Here is a 27,990-nt window from a genome sequence, read left to right as displayed (position 1 = left end):
GTCCAAAGCCATCGGCGTTACCTCCACAGTCAGTCAGAGCTGGAAACAGATTTCATCCGGACACACCAAATGACTTCTGATATTTTACATCTGGCTCTTTTTTGTACAGTAGTATTCACAATCACGCAAAAAGAGAGCGAGAGAGAGAGGAAAGGATAGGCAGAAATAGAGAGAAAGCAATCGAGTGACAGCGCCCTTAGAAACCCTGAGAGGAGCGGCTCTGGTGCGCTCTGATGATGTCACTGCTGGTTGCTAGGTGGCAGAAGGCCCCTGGACAATCAGTTTTAGGTGCGTCTGCGGCGCCCGGGGCCGGGGGCCAGGATTGATGTGGCCCCCGCTTTTTGTCAGCCTGCTCTCCTCTTTATGTGAATCTACAGAGAGAAACACAGAGACGTCACACACTGCTCTCGTTATACAGGATAACATTCCGCTGGGAAGAATATAAACATGATATAAAATATTAAAGGACAGATGATGGCGTGTGATTGGCTGACCTCGCTGAGGATGGCCCAGACAGCTGAGTCTTGGACGACAGAGAGACGCAGCGCCACCACCGGGTTGAAGGAGGTGTCTACAGCCCCCTCAGCCACACCCATCTCAAACTGACCTAGAGAGAGAGAGAGCTGTGATTGAGTTTGTACATTGTGTATCAGTCTGTGGCAGGTCACAATGAGAGTGGGTAATCTGATCAGGCTGTATTTGTTCTAAGGTAACGGGATGAGAGTTGGTACAGGTCCACTCACCGACTCTGTAGAAGCGGTCATCAGTTCGCTTGTATTTCTCTTTGGACTTAGGTCCAGTTTCCTTCAGACACAGACACATGTTGTGGTTATGTTGGTAATGCTATGCACACACTAGGTAGGTAGAGAGCCTTTTTAACACTAACATACAGTATAATGCACACCACAGGACCTTGGTGGCTCCTTCATTGGGAAGGACGGGCTCTTGGTAATGACTGGAGTGGAATGGTATCAAAGATATCAAACATAGAAACTCTGCGTTTGATACCATTCTATTTACTCCGTTCCAGCCATTATTATGAGCCGTCCTCCCCTCAGCAGCCTCCCGCCTCTGGTAGTGATATTGAATGGAGCAGGCTGTGCTCATGATCCTGTCAATATCCAATCAATAACTGACATAGACATTTTGAGCGATGATGGATCAATAAACCAATCAGAAACAAGTGCCCTGACTATTGACACATCATTGCACACTGTGTCGTCCAAATGTTGTCTTTGTGTTGTCTGAATGTTGTTTTTGCATTGTTGTATGTAGTGTTTGTGTTGTCTGTATGTTGTCTCTGGATAAGAGCGTCTGCCAAATGACTTAAATGTAAATGTTTGCATTGTATGTTGTTTTTGCATTGTTGTATGTAGTGTTTGTGTTGTCTGTATGTTGTCTTTGCATTGTATGTCGTCTTTGCGTTGTCTGAATGTTGTCTTTGCATTGTCTGAATGTTGTTGTCTTACCGAGAAGGGCAGTATCTCTACAGTGGTGTTCTCTATCCGGTCTCCAGGGTGTTCCTGGTTCCCACTGCGGAACAGAAACCTGCCAATCACATAACACTATTAATGCAAATTCACATCACTTGTCACACTCATAAATATGTAAACTCACACCTTGTTTACACGTAACACTGTCCTGTCACACACTTTGCTGTGCTTTCTGTAACAACACATCTGACATGTTTAAACCAAGCCTGTGGTAGCGATGGTGCGCACACACACACAAGACCCTTCACACAGCTGAAAATGAAATGTCATCAGTACAATGGTACCCTGGCAGGCTAATTTGTGCAAATCAAATCAAATCAAGCCCAGACACAAACGTCACTGGCTGCAACAGACCAAAACAAAACACATGAAACAGAAATGGGACGAACTATAAGCACGTATATCCTACCAACGAGACATTCAAATCTAATATCTTACGGTTCACTGTGTCGTTGCTAAACAACGACATTTATAACATACAGCTGGCAGGTTATACACTCCATTGGCAGGATAGAACTAGAGGTCGATACCGATTATTGGAGGACAAAAAAAAGCCAATACCGATTAAAATCGGCCAATTTTTTTTTTTTTTTGTAATAATGACAATTACAAAAATACTGAATGAACAGTTATTTTAACTTAATATAATACATCAATAAAATCAATTTAGCCTCAAATAAATAATGAAACATGTTCAATTTGGTTTAAATAATGCAAAAACAAAAGTGTTGGAGAAGAAAGTAAAAGTGCATAATGTGCCATATAAAAAAGCAAATGTTTACGTTCCTTGCTCAGAACATGAGAACATATGAAATTTGGTGGTTCCTTTTAACATGAGTCTTCAATATTCCCAGGTAAGAAGTTTAAGGTTGTAGTTATTATATGAATTATAAGACTATTTCTCTCTATACCATTTGTATTTCATATACCTTAGACTATTGGATATTCTTATAGGCACTATAGTATTGCCAGTGTAACAGTATAGCTTCCGTCCCTCTCCTCGCTCCTACCTGGGCTCGAACCAGGAACACATCGACAACAGCCACCCTCGAAGCAGCGTTACCCATGCAGAGCAAGGGGAACAAACACTCCAAGTCTCAGAGCGAGTGACGTTTGAGACGCTATTAGCGCACACCCCGCTAACTAGCTAGCCATTTCACATCGGTTACACAAGCTTAATCTCGGGAGTTGATAGGCTTGAAGTCCTAAACAGCTCAATGCTTGAAGCATTGCGAAGAGCTGCTGGCAAACACACGAATGTGCTGTTTGAATGAATGCTTACGAGCCTGCTGGCGCCAACCATCACTCAGTCAGACTGCTCTATCAAATCATAGATTTAATTATAACATAATAACACACAGAAATACGAGCCTTTGGTCATTAAAATAGTAGAATACGGAAACTATCATTTCAAAAACAAAACATTTATTCTTTCAGTGAAATGCGGAACCATTCCGTATTTTATTTAACGGATGGCGTCCCTAAGTCTAAATATTGCTGTTACATTGTACAACCTTCAATGTTATGTCATAATTATGTACAATTCTGGCAAATTAATTACGGCCTTTGTTAGAACGAGCCAGGCGGCCCAAACTGCTGCATATACCCTGACTGCTTGCACGGAATGCAAGAGAAGTGACACAATTGCCCTAGTTATAAGAAATTAATGTTAGCAGGCAATATTAACTAAATATGCAGGTTTAAAAATATATACTTGTGTATTGATTTTAAAGAAATGCACTGATGTTTATGGTTAGGTACATTGGTGCAACGACAGTGCTTTTTTCGCAAATGCGCTTGTAAATTATCACCCGTTTTTCAAAGTAGGCTGTGATTCAATGATAAATTAACAGGCACCGCATCGATTATATGCAACGCAGGACACGCTAGATAAATTAGTAATATCATCAACCATGTGTAGTTAACTAGACGTGTAGGCCACTTGTCATTCCAATCTCCTCTGCATTAGCGTAGCCTCTTCTGTAGCCTGTCAACTATGTGTCTATCTATCCCTGTTCTCTCCTCTCTGCACAGACCATACAAACGCTCCACACCGCGTGGCCGCGGCCACCCTAATCTGGTGGTCCCAGCGCGCACGTCCCACGTGGAGTTCCAGGTCTCCGGTAGCCTCTGGAACTGCCGATCTGCGGCCAACAAGGCAGAATTCATCTCAGCCTATGCCTCCCTCCAGTCCCTCGACTTCTTGGCACTGACGGAAACATGGATCACCACAGATAACACTGCTACTCCTACTGCTCTCTTCGTCCGCCCACGTGTTCTCGCACACCCCGAGAGCTTCTGGTCAGCGGGGTGGTGGCACCGGGATCCTCATCTCTCCCAAGTGGTCATTCTCTCTTTCTCCCCTTACCCATCTGTCTATCGCCTCCTTTGAATTCCATGCTGTCACAGTTACCAGCCCTTTCAAGCTTAACATCCTTATCATTTATCGCCCTCCAGGTTCCTCGGAGAGTTCATCAATGAGCTTGATGCCTTGATAAGCTCCTTTCCTGAGGACGGCTCACCTCTCACAGTCCTGGGCGACTTTAACCTCCCCACGTCTACCTTTGACTCATTCCTCTCTGCCTCCTTCTTTCCACTCCTCTCCTCTTTTGACCTCACCCTCTCACCTTCCCCCCTACTCACAAGGCAGGCAATACGCTCGACCTCATCTTTACTAGATGCTGTTCTTCCACTAACCTCATTGCAACTCCCCTCCAAGTCTCCGACCACTACCTTGTATCCTTTTCCCTCTCGCTCTCATCCAACACTTCCCACACTGCCCCTACTCGGATGGTATCGCGCCGTCCCAACCTTCGCTCTCTCTCCCCCGCTACTCTCTCCTCTTCCATCCTATCATCTCTTCCCTCTGCTCAAACCTTCTCCAACCTATCTCCTGATTCTGCCTCCTCAACCCTCCTCTCTTCCCTTTCTGCATCCTTTGACTCTCTATGTCCCCTATCCTCCAGGCCGGCTCGGTCCTCCCCTCCCGCTCCGTGGCTCGACGACTCATTGCGAGCTCACAGAACAGGGCTCCGGGCAGCCGAGCGGAAATGGAGGAAAACTCGCCTCCCTGCGGACCTGGCATCCTTTCACTCCCTCCTCTCTACATTTTCCTCTTCTGTCTCTGCTGCTAAAGCCACTTTCTACCACTCTAAATTCCAAGCATCTGCCTCTAACCCTAGGAAGCTCTTTGCCACCTTCTCCTCCCTCCTGAATCCTCCTCCCCCTCCCCCCTCCTACCTCTCTGCAGATGACTTCGTCAACCATTTTGAAAAGAAGGTCGACGACATCCGATCCTCGTTTGCTAAGTCAAACGACACCGCTGGTTCTGCTCACACTGCCCTACCCTGTGCTCTGACCTCTTTCTCCCCTCTCTCTCCAGATGAAATCTCGCTTCTTGTGACGGCCGGCCGCCCAACAACCTGCCCGCTTGACCCTATCCCCTCCTCTCTTCTCCAGACCATTTCCGGAGACCTTCTCCCTTACCTCACCTCGCTCATCAACTCATCCCTGACGGCTGGCTACGTCCCTTCCGTCTTCAAGAGAGCGAGAGTTGCACCCCTTCTGAAAAAACCTACACTCGATCCCTCCGATGTCAACAACTACAGACCAGTATCCCTTCTTTCTTTTCTCTCCAAAACTCTTGAACGTGCCGTCCTTGGCCAGCTCTCCCGCTATCTCTCTCAGAATGACCTTCTTGATCCAAATCAGTCAGGTTTCAAGACTAGTCATTCAACTGAGACTGCTCTTCTCTGTATCACGGAGGCGCTCCGCACTGCTAAAGCTAACTCTCTCTCCTCTGCTCTCATCCTTCTAGACCTATCGGCTGCCTTCGATACTGTGAACCATCAGATCCTCCTCTCCACCCTCTCCGAGTTGGGCATCTCCCGGCGCGGCCCACGCTTGGATTGCGTCCTACCTGACAGGTCGCTCCTACCAGGTGGCGTGGCGAGAATCTGTCTCCTCACCACGCGCTCTCACCACTGGTGTCCCCAGGGCTCTGTTCTAGGCCCTCTCCTATTCTCGCTATACACCAAGTCACTTGGCTCTGTCATAACCTCACATGGTCTCTCCTATCATTGCTATGCAGACGACACACAATTAATCTTCTCCTTTCCCCCTTCTGATGACCAGGTGGCGAATCGCATCTCTGCATGTCTGGCAGACATATCAGTGTGGATGACGGATCACCACCTCAAGCTGAACCTCGGCAAGACGGAGCTGCTCTTCCTCCCGGGGAAGGACTGCCCGTTCCATGATCTCGCCATCACGGTTGACAACTCCATTGTGTCCTCCTCCCAGAGCGCTAAGAACCTTGGCGTGATCCTGGACAACACCCTGTCGTTCTCAACTAACATCAAGGCGGTGGCCCGTTCCTGTAGGTTCATGCTCTACAACATCCGCAGAGTACGACCCTGCCTCACTCAGGAAGCGGCGCAGGTCCTAATCCAGGCACGTGTCATCTCCCGTCTGGATTACTGCAACTCGCTGCTGGCTGGGCTCCCTGCCTGTGCCATTAAACCCCTACAACTCATCCAGAACGCCACAGCCCGTCTGGTGTTCAACCTTCCCAAGTTCTCTCACGTCACCCCGCTCCTCCGCTCTCTCCACTGGCTTCCAGTTGAAGCTCGCATCCGCTACAAGACCATGGTGCTTGCCTACGGAGCTGTGAGGGGAACGGCACCGCAGTACCTCCAGGCTCTGATCAGGCCCTACACCCAAACAAGGGCACTGCGTTCATCCACCTCTGGCCTGCTCGCCTCCCTACCACTGAGGAAGTACAGTTCCCGCTCAGCCCAGTCAAAACTGTTCGCTGCTCTGGCCCCCAATGGTGGAACAAACTCCCTCACGACGCCAGGACAGCGGAGTCAATCACCACCTTCCGGAGACACCTGAAACCCCACCTCTTTAAGGAATACCTAGGATAGGATAAAGTAATCCTTCTCACCCCCCCTTAAATGATTTAGATGCACTATTATAAAGTGGCTGTTCCACTGGATGTCATAAGGTGAATTCACCAATTTGTAAGTCGCTCTGGATAAGAGCGTCTGCCAAATGACTTAAATGTAAATGTAAATAAATGATTATGTTAAGATTGATTGTTTTTTATAAGATAAGTTTAATGCTAGCTAGCAACTTACCTTGGCAGGTTGTCAGCCTGCCACGCAGGCTCCTCGTGGAGCGCAATGCAAGGCAGGTGGTTAGAGTGTTGGATTAGTAACCGGAAGGTTACAAAAAAATAATCCCTGAGCTAACAAGGTAAAAATCTGTCGTTCTGCCCCTGAACAAGGTAGTTAACCCATCGTTCCTAGGCAGTCATTGAAAATAAGAATGTGTTCTTAACTGACTTGCCAAGTTAAATAAAGGTGTAAAAAAATACCAAAAATAATAATAAATAAAGAAAATCAGCAAATCGGTGTCCAAAAATATTGATTACCAATTGTTGTGTAAACTTGAAATCGTCCCTAATTAATCGTCCACTCCGATTAATCGGTCGACCTCTAGATAGAACAGCAGCCTCTGGTAAGACAAGGGGTGACGGTCTATGATATTTGTAAACAACAGCTGGTGATCGATATCTAAGGAAGACTCAAGGTTTTGCTCGCCTGAGGTAGAGTATCTCATGATAAGCTGTAGACCACACTATCTACCTAGAGAGTTTTCATCTGTATTTTTTGTAGCTGTCAAAGACCGCACTCAATGAGGTGTATTCCGCCATAAGCAAACAGGAAAACGTTCATCCAGAGGCGGCGCTCATAGTGGCCGGGGACTTTAATCCAGGGAAACTTAAATCAGTTTTACCTAATTTCTATCAGCATGTTAAATGTGCAACCAAAGGGAAAAAACTTGACCACATTTACTCCACACACAGAGACATATACAAAGCTCTCCCTCCATTTGGCAAATCTGACCATAATTCTATCCTCTTGATTTCTGCTTACAAGCAAAAAATAAAAAAAAGGACGCACCAGTGACTTGGTCAATAAAAAAGATGAAGCAGATGCTTAAACTACTGGACTGTTTTGCTGCATAGACTGGAATATGTTCTGGGATTCTTCCGATGGCATTGAGGAGTACACCACATCAGCCACTGGCTTCAAAAATAAGTGCATCGATGACGTCGTCCCCACAGTGACTGTACGTACATAACCAATCAGAAGCCATGGATTACAGGCAACATCCGCACTGAGCTAAAAGGGTAGAGCTGCCGCTTTAAAGAAGCGGGACTCTAACCCGGAAACTTATTAGAAATCCCGCTATGCCCTCTGACAAACCATCAAACAGGCAAAGTATCAATACAGGACTAAGATCGAATCAGCCTACACCGGCTCCGACGCTCATCAGATGTGGCAGGATTTGTAAACTATTACAGACTACAAAGGGAAGCACATCCGAGAACTGCCCAGTGACATGAGCCTACCAGACAAGCTAAATAAAGTCTATGCTCGCTTCGAGGCAAGTAACACTGAAACATGCACGAGAGCATCAGCTGTTACGGACGGCTGTGTGATCACGCTCTCCGCAGCCGATGTGAGTAAGACCTTTAAACAGTTCAACATTCACAAGGCCACAGGGCCAGACAGATTACCAGGACGTGTACTCCAAGCATGCACTGACCAACTGGCAAGTGTCTTCACTGATATTTTCAACCTCTCCTGTCTGTAATACCAACTTGTTTCAAGCAGATCACCATATTCCTAAATGACTACCGACCCATAGCACTCAAGTCTGTAGCCATGAAGTGCTTTGAAAGGCTAGTGATGGCTCAAAACACCATTATCCCAGAAACCCTAGACCCACTCCAATTTGCATACCACCCCAACAGATCCACAGATGATGCAATCTCTATTGCACTCCACACTGTCCTTTCCCACCTGGACAAAAGGAACACCTATGTGAGAATGCTATTCATTGACTACAGCTCAGCGTTCAACACCATAGTGCCCTCAAATCTCATCACTAAGCTAAGGACTCTGGGACTAAACACCTCCCTATGCAACTGGATCCTGGACTTCCAGACGGGACGCCCCCGGGGGGTAAGGGTAGGTAACAACACATCCGGCACGCTGATCCTCAACACGGGGGCCCCTCAAGGGTGCGTGCTCAGTCCCCTCCTGTACTCCCTGTTCACTCATGACTGTACGGCCAGTCATGACTCCAACACCATCATTAAGTTTGCAGATGGTAGACCTGATCACCGACAATGACAAGACAGCCCATAGGGAGGTCATCAGAGACCTGACTGTGTGGTGCAAGGACAACAACTTCCCCCTCAACGTGATCAAGACAAAGGACATTACTGTGGATTACAGGAAAAGGAGGACCAAGCATGCCCACATTCTCATCGACGGGGCTGTATTGGAGAGTGAGAGCTTCAAGTTCCTTGGCGTCCACATCACCAACAAACTAACATCGTCCAAACACATCAAGACAGTCGTGAAGAGGGCACGACAAAGCCTATTCCCCCTCAGGAGACTGAAAAGATTTGGCATGGGTCCTCAGAACCTCGAAAGGTTCTGCAGCTGCACCATTAAGAGCATCCTGATGGGTTGCATCACTGCCTGGTATGGCGCTACAGAGGGTAGTGCGTACAACCCAGTACATCACCGGGGCCAAACTTCCTGCCATCCAGGACCTCTATACCAGGCAGTGTCAGGGGAAGGCCCTAAAAAATGGTTTAAGACTCCAACCACCCTAGTCATAGACTGTTTTCTCTGCTACCGCACAGCAAGCGGTACCGAAGCACCAAGTCTAGGTCCAAGAGGCTTTTAAACAGCTTCTACCCCCAAACCATAAGACTCCTGAACATCTAATCAAATGGCTAACCAAACTATTTGTATTGCCCCTCCACCCTCTTCTATGCTGCTGCTAGTCTCTGTTATTATCTATGCATAGTCACTTTAATAACTCTACCAACATGTAGGGCTCCCGAGTGGCACAGTGGTCTAAGGCATTGTATCTTAGTGCTTGAGGTGTCACTACAGACACCCTGGTTCAAATCCAGGCTGTATCACAACCGGCCGTGATTGGGAGTCCCATTGGACAGCGCACCATTGGCCCGGGTTTGGCCGTCATTGTAAATAAGAATTTGTTCTTAACTGACTTGCCTAGTTAAATAAAGCTTTTTAAAAATATATATATATATATATATATATATATATATATATATATATATATATATATATATATATATATATATATATATTTTTTTTTACATATTACCTCGACTAACCGGTGCCCTCGCACATTGACTCTGTACCAGTACACGCTATATATAGCCTCACTATTGTTATTTTACTGCTGCTCTTTAATTATTGAATTATTAGTTATTTTGTTATTTCTTAAAACTGCATTGTTGGTTTAGGGATTGTAAGCAAGCATTTCACTGTTGTATTCGGCGCAATAGACAAATCAAATTTTAATTTTATTGATTTGATACACATGAAACACTACACATGAAACAGAATGATGAGTTGGCCTCTTTTTCCTCTCAGTCAATCACCTTGAAGCTCCCTGACTCCTCTATCGCCTCTTTCTATTCATCCACATCACCTCATCTCTGTCTCCTTCCTCCACCACCCCTCTTTCTGCTCATCCACATCACCTCATCTCTGTCTCCTTCCTCCACCAACTCTCTTTCTACTCATCCACATCACCTCATCTCTGTCTCCTTCCTCCACCACCTCTCTTTCTACTCATCCATTCCATCCTCATCACCTCATCTCTGTCTCCTTCCTCCACCACCTCTTTCTACTCATCCATTCCATCCACATCACCATATCTCTGTCTCCTTCCTCCACCAACTCTCTTTCTGCTCATCCACATCACCTCATCTCTGTCTCCTTCCTCCACCACCTCTCTTTCTGCTCATCCACATCACCTCATCTCTGTCTCCTTCCTCCACCACCTCTCTTTCTGCTCATCCACATCACCTCATCTCTGTCTCCTTCCTCCACCAACTCTCTTTCTGCTCATCCACATCACCTCATCTCTGTCTCCTTCCTCCACCACCTCTCTTTCTACTCATCCATTCCATCCACATCACCATATCTCTGTCTCCTTCCTCCACCAACTCTCTTTCTGCTCATCCACATCACCTCATCTCTGTCTCCTTCCTCCACCACCTCTCTTTCTGCTCATCCACATCACCTCATCTCTGTCTCCTTCCTCCACCACCTCTCTTTCTACTCATCCACATCACCTCATCTCTGTCTCCTTCCTCCACCACCTCTCTTTCTACTCATCCACATCACCTCATCTCTGTCTCCTTCCTCCACCAACTCTCTTTCTGCTCATCCACATCACCTCATCTCTGTCTCCTTCCTCCACCACCTCTCTTTCTGCTCATCCACATCACCTCATCTCTGTCTCCTTCCTCCACCACCTCTCTTTCTCTCATCCACATCACCTCATCTCTGTCTCCTTCCTCCACCACCTCTCTTTCTACTCATCCACATCACCTCATCTCTGTCTCCTTCCTCCACCACCTCTCTTTCTGCTCATCCACATCACCTCATCTCTGTCTCCTTCCTCCACCACCTCTCTTTCTGCTCATCCACATCACCTCATCTCTGTCTCCTTCCTCCACCACCTCTCTTTCTGCTCATCCACATCACCTCATCTCTGTCTCCTTCCTCCACCACCTCTCTTTCTACTCATCCACATCACCTCATCTCTGTCTCCTTCCTCCACCACCTCTCTTTCTGCTCATCCACATCACCTCATCTCTGTCTCCTTCCTCCACCACCTCTCTTTCTGCTCATCCACATCACCTCATCTCTGTCTCCTTCCTCCACCACCTCTCTTTCTACTCATCCATTCCATCCACATCACCATATCTGTCTCCTTCCTCCACCACCTCTTTCTACTCATCCATTCCATCCACATCACCTCATCTCTGTCTCCTTCCTCCACCAACTCTCTTTCTGCTCATCTACATCACCTTATCTCTGTCTCCTTCCTCCACCACCTCTCTTTCTACTCATCCATTCCATCCACATCACCATATCTGTCTCCTTCCTCCACCACCTCTTTCTACTCATCCATTCCATCCACATCACCTCATCTCTGTCTCCTTCCTCCACCTTCTCTCTTTCTCCCTCCAACCCTTTCCGCTCTTTCTTTCTGTGAATCACCCAGGGTGTCCTGGGAGTTCTTATTTTAGAACACCCTCATTAGCAGACACTGAGCCCCAGAGAGAGGCACGCTTAAGCTTGTGGAAGAGGAAGATTGTGTGTATGGCACGACATCCCTTTTCCCTCAGAAATGCACACACACAGCTCCATCTCCCTCCTCACCTCTCTATGTTGATGGGCTTGTCAAACTTGAAGAGGACGTAGTCTCCAGCAGTAGGATTGATGGCCCAGAAGAAGTCTTCTCCCAGGTAGGTCTTCTCCAAAGTGTGGCCCTGGTACACCTGCACAGCACAGCGCAGCGCAGCACAGCACAGCACAGCACTGTCAGCTGAATGCATTCAAAACATCTCAGTATACTTCACAAATAACTATATCAAACAATTATATCGTACTACCTTACATTTTGAAATAAAAAGCCAATGGTGAAACAGGCTTTAAAACAATATATATTTTTCAACTCAGAAGAAGGTCAAGCCAGAAAGGTGTCTGTGAAGGTGATTTAAAAGTGATGTACCTTGAGAGATGTGGACACCTCAGCAGGCGGGTTCACATGGATCTTATGGAGCAGAGGCTTCAGGAAGTCCTTATCCTAAACAGCAAGTGGAAGTGAGACAGCAGCATAGATGACCGGAAGGGCTCATACCAGGGGGAAGTGAGCATGGCCTAGTATGGTGGGTTGAGGAGATGTGGGTAGATGGAGGTGGTGATTGGACATATGGTAAAAGGTTGATGCAGAGAGAGTGATCTAGGGTGAGAGGGAGGGTGCTAGAGAGAGGATGAGAGGTTTGGGACCCACAGTGAGTTTCTGGATCTTTCCGGCCAGAGAGGAGTGCAGCCCCACATGTTGAAAAAGAGAGGGCCTGAACCGCACACGCAGACTCGACTTCTGCCTCTCACAATGCTTCTGCAGGGAGAAAGGGTAGATCGTGAAAAAAAGTTGAAGATGCCCCCTCCCCACACCCAGTTTTTACGTACCGCGTCTTTCTCTGGGTTACACACTTTGACCCAGAGGATGTGGTCCAGTAGCCAATCAATGGGCTTCTCCTTATAGAACATGAGGATAAACTCTACTATGAGGTTGAGATCTGGAGCCTGGAACATCTTACCTGAGAGAGGGAGGGAGAGGAGAGGTCGATGGGGAGAGAGAGGGAGGGGAGAAAGAGGAGGGAGTGAAACAGAGAGTGCGGGAGGTTGGGGGATCGATAGTGAGATGGAGAGTGGAAGACAGAGCACAGAAGGAGTATGTTAAGTGGGATGGCCACTCAAACCTTTGTTTCTTTACACTCTAAAAGCCTCCTGATGTTTACTGATGTTCCGTAATTTTAGCTGACAGTCAGTGTTCATTGATAAGGGCCTGGGTCTGGGTTTCTACTAAGCTAACATATGGAATTGTTTTAATATGGTCATACCAAGCTATTTGATTATTTGATGAAACATTGCATTTGGCCTTACTGCTATTAGCCCATAGAAACACATTGAATAACATATTCATCCATGGAGAAAAAAAACGATAGTCAAACATTTTGGAGGGGAGGAAGTATGTTTTGAAGTGTCAGCCCATATCTGAGATATATACTAAAACTCAGGAAATTATTTTTTATGAGTTTTTGTGGTGCCATTTCCGGGTTGCAAATATTCTAATGGTTCACCTAATTTCAATTTATGTGACAAAACAAGCAGTCCTGTAGATCATTGTACCGTCGAAACTGCGGTGAAATATATTTTCCAAAACCAAAAATATTGCATTTTTAGCTGGTTTACAAAGACACATATGGAAAAGGGGGACACCTAGTCAGTTGTACAACTGAATGCATTCAACTGAAATGTGTCTTCTGCATTTAACCCAACCCCTCTGAATCAGAGAGGTGCGGGGGGGCTGCCATAATCGACATCCAAGTATTCGGCGCCCGTGGGAACTGCCTTGCTCAGGGGCAGAACAACAGATTTTTACCTTGTCAGCTCAGGGATTTGATCCAGCAACCTTTCGGTTACTGGCACAATGCTCTAACCCCTGGGCTACCTGCCGCCCCTACACTCTAACCCCTGGGCTACCTGCCGCCCCTACACTCTAACCCCTGGGCTACCTGCCGCCCCTACACTCTAACCCCTGGGCTACCTGCCGCCCCTACACTCTAACCCCTGGGCTACCTGCCGCCCCTACACTCTAACCCCTGGGCTACCTGCCGCCCCTACACTCTAACCCCTGGGCTACCTGCCGCCCCTACACTCTAACCCCTGGGCTACCTGCCGCCCCTACACTCTAACCCTGGGCTACCTGCCGCCCCTACACTCTAACCCCTGGGCTACCTGCCGCCCCTACACTCTAACCCCTGGGCTACCTGCCGCCCCTACACTCTAACCCCTGGGCTACCTGCCGCCCCTACACTCTAACCCCTGGGCTACCTGCCGCCCCTACACTCTAACCCCTGGGCTACCTGCCGCCCCTACACTCTAACCCCTGGGCTGCCTGCTAAGCTTCTTAGACTTGCTTTCAATGAGAATATAGATCTATATAAGTCACACTTCTATGTGAATTTTGTCAGGATGCCCAAAAAGATAGATATTGCAGCTTTAACCCCCCCCCCTTTTTTTTTTACATTGGTACTGAAGTACTGCCATTAATATTTACTGCACTGAAGTACTGCCATTAATATTTACTGCACTGAAGTACTGCCATTGATATTTACTGCACTGAAGTACTGCCATTGATATTTACTGCACTGAAGTACTGCCATTGATATTTACTGCACTGAAGTACTGCCATTGATATTTACTGCACTGAAGTACTGCCATTAATATTTACTGCACTGAAGTACTGCCATTAATATTTACTGCACTGAAGTACTGCCATTGATATTTACTGCACTGAAGTACTGCCATTAATATTTACTGCACTGAAGTACTGCCATTAATATTTACTGCACTGAAGTACTGCCATTAATATTTACTGCACTGAAGTACTGCCATTAATATTTACTGCACTGAAGTACTGCCATTAATATTTTAACTGGTTCCGGGTTCGTTTCAGACGAGCTTTGTGAGGCTTCTGGGTGTCGTAGGGCAAAACAACGGGTTTGTGATTGTCTCTGCTTTCGATGGTGATGTCATTCGTCTATAGCCCCAACCGTTCGGACAGTACAGACATTTCGTTAGAAGGCCGATTTTCAGGATGGCTCCTGGTCTGACAAACACTGTAGCTCTGCCACCTTCCACCACATATGGGGAAGGCCGACATCGGTGCATGGAGACGCAGCCCACGCAAAGAAAGGGTTGCTAAATGCTCAGACTGTGCACGTGTGTGTGTGTGTGTGTGTGTGTGTGTGTGTGTGTGTGTGGTGTGTGTGTGTGTGTGTGGTGTGTGTGTGTGTATATGTGTGTGTGGTGTGTGGTGTGTGTTGTGTGTGTGTGTATATGTGTGTGTATGTGCATTACCGATGAAGCCGAGTTGGGAGAACTCAAGGATCATCCAGTCCTCAGAGGAGAGCTGTAGGGCAAAGTTCTTCATGGTGGCAAAGTAGTTTGGTTTGGCCACAATGTCATCCTCCAACTGAGGTGAAGGTGGTGTTTTGGGGGAGAAAGAGTGACTGGTGAGGTGAGAGGCTTGCAGGGGTTCAGCCATCACACATACAGCTGACAAACATAACAGCATACACCAAGTCCCTCTCACTGAGCTAAGCTGGTGCATAGCGGCTACAGAAACACTGGGTGTGTACAGTAGTGTGTACAGTAGTGTGTACAGAAACACTGGCTGTGTACAGTAGTGTGTACAGTAGTGTGTACAGAAACACTGGGTGTGTACAGTAGTGTACAGTAGTGTGTACAGAAACACTGGCTGTGTACAGTAGTGTGTACAGTAGTGTGTACAGAAACACTGGGTGTGTACAGTAGTGTGTACAGTAGTGTGTACAGAAACACTGGCTGTGTACAGTGCATTCGAAAAGTATTCAGACTTTTTTCACATTTTCTTACGTTAAAGCCCCAGAAAAATAAGAAATCCCCCCCACAATACCCCATAATGACAAAGCAAAAACAGGTTTTTTGAAATGATTGTAAATAATATCACATTTACATATGTATTCAGACCCTTTACTCAGTACTTTGTTGAAGCACCTTTTGGCAGCGATTACAGCCGAGTCTTCTTGGGTATGACGCTACAAGCTTGGTACACCTGTATTTGGGGAGTTTCTCTCGTTCTTCTCTGCAGATCCTCTCAAGCTGTCAGGTTGGATGGGGAGCGTTGCTGCACAGCTATTTTCAGATCTCTCCAGAGATGTTCGATCAGGTTCAAGTCCAGGCTCTGGTTGGGCCACTCAGAGACTTGTCCCGAAGGCACTCCTGCGTTGTCTTGGCTGTGTGCTTAGTGTCGTTGTCCTTCGACCCAGTCGGAGGTCCGCTCTGGACCAGGTTTTCATCAAGGATCTCTATGTACTTGGCTCTGACCATCTTTCCCTTGATCCTGACTCCCAGTCCATGCCGCTGAAAAACAGCCCCGCAGCATGATGCTGCCACCACCATGCTTCACTGTAGGGATGGTTCCAGGTTTCCTCTAGACATGATGCTTGACATTCAGGCCAAAAAGATCAATCTTGGTTTCATCAGACCAGAGAATCCTGTTTCTCATGGTCTGAGTCCTTTAGGTGCCTTTTGGTAAACTCCAATCGGGCTGTCATGTGCCTTTTACTGAGGATTGGCTTCCATCTGGCCCCTCTACCTTAAAAGGCCTGATTGGTTGAGTGCTGCAGAGATGGTTGTCCTTTAAGAAGGTTCTTCCATCTCCACAGAGGAACTCTGGAGCTCTGTCAGAGTGACCATCGGGTTCTTGGTCACCTCCTGACCAAGGCCCTTCTCCCCCGATTGCTCAGTTTGGCCGGGCGGCCAGCTCTAGGTAGAGCCTTGGTGGTTCCAGACTTCTTAAATTTAAGAATGATAGAGACCACTGTGTTCTTGGGGACCTTCAATGCTGCAGACATTTTTTGATACCCTTCCACAGATATGTGCCTCGACACAATCCTGTCTCTGAGCTCTACGGACAATTTCTTCGACCTCATGGCTTGGTTTTTGCTGTGACATGCACTGTCAACTGCTATATAGACAGGTGCGGTGCCTTTCCAAATCATGTCCAATCAATTGAATTTACCACAGGTGGACTCCAATCAAGTTGTAGAAACAGCTCAAGGATGATCAATGGAAACAGGATGCACCTGAGCTCAATTTCGAGTCTCATAGAAAAGGGGTATTTCTGTTTTTAATTTCTTTGCATAATGTGTGTAGATTGATGATATATTTTTTCAATCCATTTTAGAATAAGGCTGTAAGAAACAAAATGTGGGAAAAGTCAAGGGGTCTGAATACTTTGTGAATGCACTGTACATAAAGGTCTATGGTTGTGTACATTCTATAGGCACTATGATGTCTATGGCCTACAACAGGAAAGTCAACTACACAGTGTTAATGACAGCACTCAGTACCTCCGTCATCCCCTGGAGACAACGTCAACACAGAAAGGAACATTAAAACATCAACCAGAACACAAACAAACAAACAAACGACAGATGGGGTTAACAAAGACAAAATGAGATTTAATGTGGTAGCTCATTATATCTATGTATGCTTGTGATCTATGGGAATGAGGGAGGGATCAGCAGGTGGTATGATATAACAGACAGAACAACCTGTACAGTATCACAGTACCTCTGATCTTCACAAGGAGGGAAAATACTGCCCAACTCTGACAAAAGAACATGCAACTCCATCTCTCTCCGTCCTGCTCTTCTGACCCACACACAATTGCAAATGGCCTTGTTTGATGTAAAGAACATGCCCAAATTGGGAATGCATTGTTCCAAACTGCAGACTCATCACTGTTTCCGTGGTAACGAATACTCTAATGCTGAAGTAAGTGTGTGTGTGTGTGTTGGTACTAGGTGTACTACAACTCTGCCACAGACACATACTGCTCCTGCCGGTCACATTCTAACATGTTGCCATGGGAACGCCGTTTTAATAGGGCTAGGGACGGAATGTGTGTGCATGTGAGTTTCCAAGGACGTACATACCTGGACATAGTAGACTCCTTTGCTCACCGCATACATCATGAGGAAGGAATAGTCCAGATTCTGCTTGGTCCTCCATCTACAACACACACACCATTAGGAATCATTTCCTCCTACCCCGTTGCTAAATGACTGATGTATGGTGGCTAGAGGGAGCAGGTGTACACATCACTGCCTGACAGCAGGTGTTGAGGCTGGCACACACACACAGCAGGTGGGCAGTAGGTACAGTCAATTCTGGCTATAAGTGGCTCTAATGAGCTCTGTTTACCATGCACTCAGAGGTGGGCGCACACACACACACACACACACACAGTTGTGTTAATCTTTCCATCTTTCCAGCAGCAGGGAGTCCAGCGGGCTTCTCATTAATATTCAATGAGCCCCCTGAAAAATAATAGTGCTTAAAAAGGGAACAACACACATCCGACTAAGTTCTAACACTGAAAGAAAGAGAGAAAGAGAGAAGGAGAGAAAGAGAGAAAGAAAGAGAGAGAGAAAGAAAGAACAAACATCAACACATTTCTGATGTGAGGGCAGTGGGAAGAATAAAGGCTTGTGAAGAATAGTAGGAAGAATAAAGGCTTGTCTAACCCAGAGCGACTTCCAGTTAGTGCATCCAGCTAGGTGGGACAACCACATATCTCAGTCATAGTATGTACATGTTCCTCAATAATGCAGTTATCAGCTAAGTCACAGCTAGGGGGGGGGGGGGGGGTACGTGGAGGGTGCTGTGGGATTATTAAACCTTTGGAGAGGTAGGGTTTCAGATGTTTTCGGAAGATTGGCAGAAACTATGCAGGAAAGCTGGTTCCAGCATTGGGGTGCCAGGACAGAGAAGAGCTTGGACTGGGCTGAGCAGGAGAATCCCTCCCGTAGGGTGGGAGAGCCAACAGACCAGGGGTGGCAGAACGGAGTACTCGGGTTGGGGTGTAGAGTTTGAGCAGAGCCTTAAGGTTCCTCTTCCTGCCCCATAGGCAAGTCTTGTAGTGGGATGCAAGCTTTGACTGGAGGTCAGTGTGCGGAGGAAACAGTGGGCAGCCGGGAGGAGGTGCTCTTATTCTCCATGGACTTTACAGTGTCCCAGAACGTTTTTCAGTTAGTACTACAGAATGCAAATTTCTGTTTGAAAAAGCTAGCCTTGGGCCTCCCAGGTGGCGCAGTGGTTAAGGGCGCTGGACTGCAGCGCCAGCTCTGTCGTAACCGGCCGCGACCGGGAGGTCTGTGGGGTGATGCACAATTTGCATAGCGTCATCCGGGTTAGGGAGGGTTTGACCGGTAGGGATATTCTTGTCTCATTGTGCACCAGCAACTCTTGTGATGGGCAAGGTGCAGTGCGCGCTAACCAAGGTTGCACAGTGTTTCCTCCGACACATTGGTGCGGCTGGCTTCCGGGTTGGATGCGTGCTGTGTTAAGAAGCAGTGCGGCTTGGTTGGGTTGTGTATCGGAGGACGCATGACTTTCAACCTTCGTCTCTCCCGAGCCCGTACGGGAGTTGTAGCGACGAGACAAGTTAGTAGCTACTAACAATTGCATACCACAAAATTGGGGAGAAAAATGGGGTAAAACTAACTGCCTGTGTATATTTGTTCCGAACTTCCCTGAAAAGTTGCATATCACTGCGCCACACGGGAGGCCCAAGCTTTTGGCGGTTCTATCTTGGCGGAAAATGTTATAGTTAGCGATGGAGATTTCAAGGTTTTTGGTGGTTTTCCTAAGCCAGGATTCAGACACGGCTAAGACAACAAACTTAGGATGGCTTCTAATGTTAACATGCATGAAACCAAGGCTTTTACGGTTACAAAAGTCAACAAATGAGAGCACCTGGGGAGTGGGAGTGGAGCTAGGCACTGCAGGACCTGGATTAACCTCTACATCACCAGAGGAACAGAGGAGAAGTAGGATAAGTAGGATAAGGGTACGGCTAAATGCTATACGAACTGGCCGTCGAGCACGTTCAGAACAGAGAGTAAAAGGAGCAGGTTTCTGGGCACGATAGCATAGATTCAAGGCATAATGTACAGACAAAGGTATGATATGAAGAGAGTACATTGGAGGTAAACCTAGGCATTGAGTAATGATGAGAGAGATATAGTCTCTAGAGACGTTAAAACCAGGTGATGTCGTCGCATATGTAGTAGGTGGAACAACATGGTTGGTTAATGCATATTGAGCAGGGCTAGAGGCTCTACAGTGAAATAAGACAGTAATCAATAACCAGGACAAGGCATTTTGATATTAGAGAGAGGCATGCGTAGCCAAGTGAACATATGGGTCCACGGCGATTCAGACAGTTAGCAGGCCGATGCTAACGCGCTAACAGGCCCTGAACAAGGCAGCTAACCCATTGTTCCTAGGCCATCATTGAAAATAAGAATTTGTTCTTAACGGACTTGCCTTTTTAAATAAATAAAAAGCACACCGAGCACGCACATGCTGTCAGGTGTACGGTCTCGTTGGATGAACACTAATTTCTCACGGGACACAGAGTGATGGAGTGTGAGGGAGGAAGGGACAGAGGGAGAGAAAGACAGAGAAAACAGAGGGAGAGAGAACAAATGGAAGCGATAAACCATTTCTAGAAGAGCGAGAGAAGGGATGATATGACAACATCGATCAGACAGAGGTAGGGGTGTGAGGGAGGAAGGGACAGAAAGACAGAGAAAACAGAGCGAGAGAAGGGATGATATGACAACCGATCAGACAGAGGGAGGGGTGTGCAGAGGAAAGAGAGAAAACAGAGTGAAGAGAAAGGAAAAGAGAGTAAGAAAGAAAGATATCATTATAGAGCGTAGAGTAGTGTTGTCATGATACCAGCACTTTGATACCGATACCCGGTTTAGTATCACAATACTCGATACCACGGCAAAAAAACAAGGCATATTAGCCAGACACAGAATGGTACTTGATCCAGACAGTTAAACCTCGCTGCTGCTCTGTTCAATCATTGGCCATCTTTTGAGTTCAATGTCATTACCATTATGTTGTTAAGTCTAATTGATTGTATGATTTGTTTAATTTATTCACTAATGCATACATGGCTGTCTCTGATTTTTATATTTATTTCAAACATTTCAAATGTAATCATTTATTTGAATGGTAAACCTCTTGATAAACTGGGTGAAGCCTAGGCCTAACCACAGTACCGCTGAATAGAAGTGTGTGCATGAATTGTGGTATTTGAACCATTTTCATGTTCTACTATCGAAAAAAGTACAGAAGTTTAAGAGAAAGATGTTCCAACAGCAGTGAATGTAGGAGAGAGGGAAAATGGGAGAGAGAGAGGGAAAATGGGAGGGAGAGAGGGAAAATGGGATGGAGAGAGGGAAAATGGGATGGAGAGAGGGAAAATGGGAGGGAGAGAGGGAAAATGGGAGGGAGAGAGGGAAAATGGGAGGGAGAGAGGGAAAATGGGAGGGAGAGAGGGAAAATGGGAGGGAGAGAGGGAAAATGGGAGGGAGAGAGGGAAAATGGGAGGGAGAGAGGGAAATGGGGAGGGAAAAGGGGAGGGTGGGAGGGAAAAGGGGAGGGTGGGAGGAATGCAATCGACCTTGAGCTCACTTTGAGAGATGCCTGTGGAATACTGAGTACCTGGCCCACTCCTCCATCCCGCTCATCCCTCTCTCCTCTCCTCTCCATCCTGTCACTAGCAATGCCCAACGGACGTGACACATCCACGAACAATTGCTAGAACAAAGTCATTTTCATTGGGGTGTGAGCAGGGGAGCTGGGCTGGAGAGGTGCCAAAGTGGCGGAGTTTGGGCGTTATTTGAAATTTTCCCAATGTTAGTCACCAATTGAAGATGAAAGGCGGAGAAACTTCCTCTGATAGGGACAGAGGAGACGACAGGGCTCCAGACTGAACGGGACAGAGGAGACGACAGGGCTCCAGACTGAACGGGACAGAGGAGACGACAGGGCTCCAGACTGAACGGGACAGAGGAGACGACAGGGCTCCAGACTGAACGCGACAGAGGAGACGACAGGGCTCCAGACTGAGCGGGACAGAGGAGACGACAGGGCTCCAGACTGAACGGGACAGAGGAGACGACAGGGCTCCAGACTGAACGGGACAGAGGAGACGACAGGGCTCCAGACTGAACGCGACAGAGGAGACGACAGGGCTCCAGACTGAACGGGACAGAGGAGACGACAGGGCTCCAGACTGAACGGGACAGAGGAGACGACAGGGCTCCAGACTGAACGGGACAGAGGAGACGACAGGGCTCCAGACTGAACGGGACAGAGGAGACGACAGGGCTCCAGACTGAACGGGACAGAGGAGACGACAGGGCTCCAGGCTGACGGGACAGAGGAGACGACAGGGCTCCAGACTGAACGGGACAGAGGTGACGACAGGGCTCCAGACTGAACGGGACAGAGGAGACGACAGGGCTCCAGACTGAACGCGACAGAGGAGACGACAGGGCTCCAGACTGAACGGGACAGAGGAGACGACAGGGCTCCAGACTGAACGGGACAGAGGTGACGACAGGGCTCCAGACTGAACGGGACAGAGGTGACGACAGGGCTCCAGACTGAACGGGACAGAGGAGACGACAGGGCTCCAGACTGAACGGGACAGAGGAGACGACAGGGCTCCAGACTGAACGGGACAGAGGAGACGACAGGGCTCCAGACTGAACGGGACAGAGGTGACGACAGGGCTCCAGACTGAACGGGACAGAGGAGACGACAGGGCTCCAGACTGAACGCAACAGAGGAGACGACAGGGCTCCAGACTGAACGGGACAGAGGCTCCAAGATGTGACCATTTAGTTGCATTTTGCGACCCTTTGACTTGGCTGTGAGTACAATGTTTTATTGGTCACACTGGTGCGAGGTGCACATTCTACCTAGTTACTTCAATCAAAACATTATATTTTGGGGGCAGATAAAACCATGCATTTGTTAAACAGTACTTAAACAGTAAACAGTGCATTATCCTCATGATTCCTGTAATAAAGCTATTGTGCCTGTCTGTCTGTGTTGGTGGGGACGGCTGCTGTAATGAGCGAGACTCACCTCCTGATAGTATAACATTTCAAACTGAAACGTTAGTGTCAGCAGTGCCACCAGGAGGAAATGTAAGTCTGGAGCCCTGTTTAAATGTTGTCTGTTTTACCGGGTGTTTCCCCTCACCTGACCCTCTCTCTGGAGTCTCCGAAGGTCTCTTTGAGGTCTTTGAGATCAGGGTAGTAGCTGGCAGGAGGAGAGATCACCTCCAACAGACCTGAACTGAACTCTATAGAAAACCTGGGATAGACAAGACACACACACACACACACACACACACACACACACACACACACACACACACACACACACACAAACAATTTGTTATGCTCCTTCTGTTCTCTCTAAACCGTGAGGGGAATTATCAGACAGGAAACAGCCATCACAAAGACAGGAAGATGTGTGAGGTTAGGAACAGGAAGTGAGGTCACTCACTCTTTCTCCAGTCCGGTCACCACGCTTTGGACGTATTCTGTGTCCGTCTGCAAAAACAGAAAATAATGTAATTATTTGTATGTCACAGTGTGTGTGTGTGTGTGTGTGTGTGTGTGTGTGTGGTGTGTGAGAGTGTCAGGGGTTTGGGCACAACAAAATAAAAATTGAAACCAGAATAATAGAATGAGCTACATTACCGTTCAAAAGTGTTTGTTTTTTGAGTTGTTTTTGAAAGCACATTTTTTTTGTTCATTAAAATAACATTAAAACGATCAGAAAGACGGTGTAGACATTGTTAATGTTGTAAATGACTATTGAAGCTAGAACAGGCTGATGTTTAATGGAATATCTACCTAGGCGTACAGAGGCCTATTATCAGCAACCATCACTGATGTGTTCCAATGGCACGTTGTGCCAGCTAATCCAAGTCTGTTGCATCAGTGTCACTGTTTTGATGTAGCCTAGGCCTACTGGTTGTATGAATATGTGATCTATCGTCCCACAACTGTCCCAGAGTCTGTTTAGAAAAGGCTATTTATTTCTGGTAGAGAACGACAAGCTGATCAATAGAATAGGTCAACTTTTCTACTATGGGGGATAGTAGATTGACAGGCTAGTGATTTTGCTGTTTGTTATTGGTCTTATTGTCTGAGGGAAAGTAAATGTGGACAGTTATTCTTCAAGACGAATTACCATAATGTCAATGTGATGTTTCTTTCTGAGCACCATGAGTGAACGCCTTAATCAGGTTATACACCCAATGCATACGAGGACGGTACATTTCTCTTCTATTTTTTTTGAGAAACCCTGGTGGATGTGTGTGTGTGTGTGTGTGCGCGTGTGTGTGTGTTTCCCCCACCTCTCCTACGAAGACTATGATGACACAGTCATGTTTCTCCTCAGGTGAGAGCTTGTTGATGAGCGAGTGTAGCGTCTCAGCCAGGTACGACTTCACTTTACGCTTTACGGTAGGAATACCCATCACCATGGAGACTGGGGGAGATGAAAAGACCCGGGTAAGACCATAGAGGAAGAAACACAAAAACACACAGGCTGAGAACAGAACGTGTTAAATGTGTTAACTAAGTTGCTTTGTATTTTAAGAAAACAAACATTTACAATGAATGGAGGGCAGAAGTTTAACTGAGGAAAAGGTAGGAGAGAAAGAGAGAGACTGGTGGGAGGGAGGGAGGGAGGGAGGGAGGGAGGGAGGGAGGGAGGGAGGGAGGGAGGGAGGGAGGGAGGGAGGGAGGGAGGGAGGGAGGGAGGGAGGGAGGGAGGGAGGGAAAGAAAGAAAGAAAGAGGGAAAGAGGGAAGGGAGGGAGGGAGGGGGAGGGCAAGGGAGGGAGGGCAAGGGAGGGAGGGCAAGAGAGGGAGGGGCGAGAGAGGGAGGGGGCGAGAGAGGGAGGGGCGAGAGAAAAAGCGAGGGAGAGAGAAATAAATATAGAGAGGGAGAGAGAGAAAGAGAGGGAGGGAGGGATAAAGAAAGAGAAAGGGGGAGAGAGAAATCCTCTGCATTATCATTAATAGCAGACTCCTACATTTCCTCAGTGAAAACAATGTACTGAATAAATGTCAAAATTGCCGTTTTACCTAATTACCATACGACAAGCCACGTATTCACCCTGCACACCCTAATTGACAAACAAAGAAAGTATTCTCATGCTTCGTTGATTTCAAAAAAGCTTGTGACTCAATTTGGCACGAGGGTCTGCTATACAAATTGTTGGAAAGTGGTGTTGGGGTGAAGTGGTGAAGTCACAACTTCACAGGGGAGACTTTTGAAAGTAAAAAGAATGTTTTTCAAAATGCATTTTTTGGCAAAAATGCCTTCTCGAACATTTGAACTTTCATGCGCCTTAATATCAAACATGTATGTCATCTGTAAATACGAATACATTTCTTATATTACAAGCCTAGTTGGTTAGCCACAGAGAAAGCGAGCAACCTTCCTGCTAGCCATGATTGGCTGAGATAACGAGTGGGATGGACATGCAGAGAGATGAGTTTGGATTGGTTGCATCTTGGGGTCTATAAAATGAGCTGCTAGATAATCCTTTGTACTGCAGTTTTTATTTTTTTAATTTACTTTAGCCATGGAGAACTGCAAATATGTTGCTACTGCTCTCAATAACATTGCTGCCCTTAATTTATCAGGCGCTATCGACAAAGGTCAGTGGGAAAAGTTGGACGATGAATGCTGACTCTCTCTCTCACTCTGAAAATAACAAGTTTTGGAATCAGTGGAAAACAACGGGCCAAACAAGCTCTGCAAACTAAGACAAATTCCAGATGCATTATTATACAATCAGTGCAAAATTGCATTCAAAATGGCATTCTGAGAGATCACTACACACAGTTCAGCTTGCAAACCAAACAGAAACAACACAGGATGTCTTATAAAAGGGTTTGCAGTCTGCCGTGAAGCCTTCATCCATGTATACAGGTAAGAATCTAGCTACAGATTCAGATACTATACGTTTCTAATTTAGCCAGAAAGTTGTTTTCATTGCAAGCAAAAGCTTGCTGTTAGCTAGCCAGCTGGAGATCGATAGCTGGCTTGATAACTAACATTAAACCTAACTTTATTTGGTTGCTATGACAATTGGTTTGTATTGCTAGTAACGTTACTCTATGGATTGGGAGTATTGTTAATTTTTTAACTAGCTAACCTTAACGTGACATGTCTAAACAAAAGATCCCAAGTTAAAGCTTGCTGTTAGCTAGCTAACGTTAGCTGAGTGGCTGGCTTGCTAGCTAACATTAAGTTATGTGTATGAGGTGTATGTAACTTTAGTGATGTTTTCTCAGAATGCCATTATGCATTGCTAGTTTACTTTATTGGACGGACCAGTCATCAGCACCTTCTGCAGTGCCTCTATTCACATGACTCTCTCCTAACACACACACCATACGTTGCTGCTACTATTTATTAGACCATCCACTTAGCAAGACAGCAAAATATTGATATATCAAATTAATATTGATGTGTGGTCATAACGTGATTTTGTGACATACCCCAACAATATCATGTGTCCACCACATAAATATAATGGCACATGCATCTGTTTATCTACAGTACTGAACTTTATTTATAAAAAAAAAAATAATAATAATAATTATGAATCATTCCGGTTTCAACTCGGGTTGCATGGCCTTAACTTATGTATGAATTACTATGTGATAACTTCATGTGTAAAGTATGCTATTATACTGGTGTGAAGGCATTTGGGCTCAGGTTGTGAGTCACAAATGTCAACTGTTTGCTGATGACCTGGTGCTTCTGTCCCCAATAAAGGAGGGCCTGCATCAGCACCTAGATCTTCTGCACAGATTCTGCCAGACCTGGGCCCTGACAGTACATTTCAGTAAGACAAAAGAATGGTGTTCCAAAAAGGTCCAGTTGCCAGGACCACAAATACAAATTCTATCTAGACACTGTTGCCCTAGAGCACACAAACACTATACATACCTCAGCCTAAACACCAGCGCCACAGGTAACTTCCCCAAAACTATGAACGATCTGATAGACAAGGCAAGAAACAAAAAATTCAACATACCAATTAGGATCTGGCTAAAAATACTTAAATCAGATATAGAACCCATTGCCCTTTATGGTTGTGAGGTCTGGGGTCCGCTCACCAACCAAGACTTCACAAAATGGGACAAACACCAAATTGAGACTCTGCACGCAGAATTCTGCAAAAATATCCTCAGTGTACAACGTAGAACACCAAATAATGCATGCAGAGCAGAATTAGGCCGATACCCACTAATTATCAAAATCCAGAAAAGAGCTGTTAAATTCTATAACCACCTAAAAGGAAGCGATTCCCAAACCTTCCATAACAAAGCCATCACCTACAGAGAGATGAAGCTGGAGAAGAGTCCCCTAAGCAAGCTGGTCCTGGGGCTCTGTTCACAAACACAAACACACCCTACAGAGCCCCAGGACAGCAGCACAATTAGACCCAACCAAATCATGAGAAAACAAAAAAGATAATTACTTGACACATTGGAAAGAATTAACAAAAAAAAAACAGCAAACTAGAATGCTATTTGGCCCTACACAGAGAGTACACAGTGGCAGAATACCTGACCACTGTGACTGACCCAAAATTAAGGAAAGCTTTGAGTATGTACAGACTCAGCGAGCATAGCCTTGCTATTGAGAAAGGCCGCCGTAGGCAGACATGGCTCTCAAGAAGACAGGCTATGTGCTCACTGCCCACAAAATGAGGTGGAAACTGAGCTGCACTTCCTAACCTCCTGCCCAATGTATGACCATATTAGAGAGACATATTTCCCTCAGATTACACAGATCCACAAAGAATTCAAAAACAAATCCAATTTTGAAAAACTCCCATATCTACTGGGTGAAATTCCACAGTGTGCCATCAGAGCAGCAAGATTTGTGACCTGTTGCCACGAGAAAAGGGCAACCAGTGAAGAACACACACCATTGTAAATACAACCCATATCTATGCTTATTTATTTTATCTTGTGTCCTTTACCATTTGTACATTTTTAAAACACTGTATATGTATATATAATATGACATTTGTAATGTCTTTATTGTTTTGAAACTTCTGTATGTTAATTTTACTGTTAATTTTTATTGTTTATTTCACTTTATTATTATCTACCTTACTTGCTTTGGCAATGTTAACACATGTTTCCCATGCCAATAAAGCCCTTGAATTGAATTGAATTGAGAGAGAGACAGAGAGGTGAGAGAGAAAGACAGAGAGGAGAGAGAGAGAGAGAGAGAGGAGAGAGAGAGAGAGGAGAGAGAGAGGTGAGAGAGAGAGACAGAGAGAGAGAGAGAGAGAGAGAGAGAGAGAAGGTGAGAGAGA

The 27,990-nt window shown here is 46.3% G+C and overlaps 1 protein-coding gene across 1 annotated transcript; it reads right to left on the bottom strand.

Moving 5' to 3' along the window:
• Positions 1-302: 302 nt before the first annotated feature.
• LOC135533359 (alpha-1,3-mannosyl-glycoprotein 4-beta-N-acetylglucosaminyltransferase A-like) lies at positions 303-24,123 on the bottom strand. Its single transcript, XM_064960708.1, has 13 exons — positions 23,994-24,123; positions 23,135-23,181; positions 22,826-22,939; positions 17,686-17,761; positions 15,062-15,176; positions 12,605-12,735; positions 12,426-12,533; positions 12,144-12,218; positions 11,792-11,910; positions 1,470-1,548; positions 744-804; positions 495-607; positions 303-371 (listed from the first exon to the last, which is right to left on the bottom strand). The coding sequence occupies exons 1-13, from the start codon at positions 24,120-24,122 to the stop codon at positions 345-347; spliced, it is 1,194 nt and encodes a 397-aa protein (XP_064816780.1). The 5' UTR covers position 24,123; the 3' UTR covers positions 303-344.
• Between the last annotated feature and the right edge of the window lie 3,867 nt (positions 24,124-27,990).

Source organism: Oncorhynchus masou, unplaced genomic scaffold, assembly GCF_036934945.1.
Source record: "Oncorhynchus masou masou isolate Uvic2021 unplaced genomic scaffold, UVic_Omas_1.1 unplaced_scaffold_2338, whole genome shotgun sequence".
Taxonomy (NCBI): domain Eukaryota; kingdom Metazoa; phylum Chordata; class Actinopteri; order Salmoniformes; family Salmonidae; genus Oncorhynchus; species Oncorhynchus masou.
This window is presented reverse-complemented; position numbering and strand designations above follow the sequence as displayed.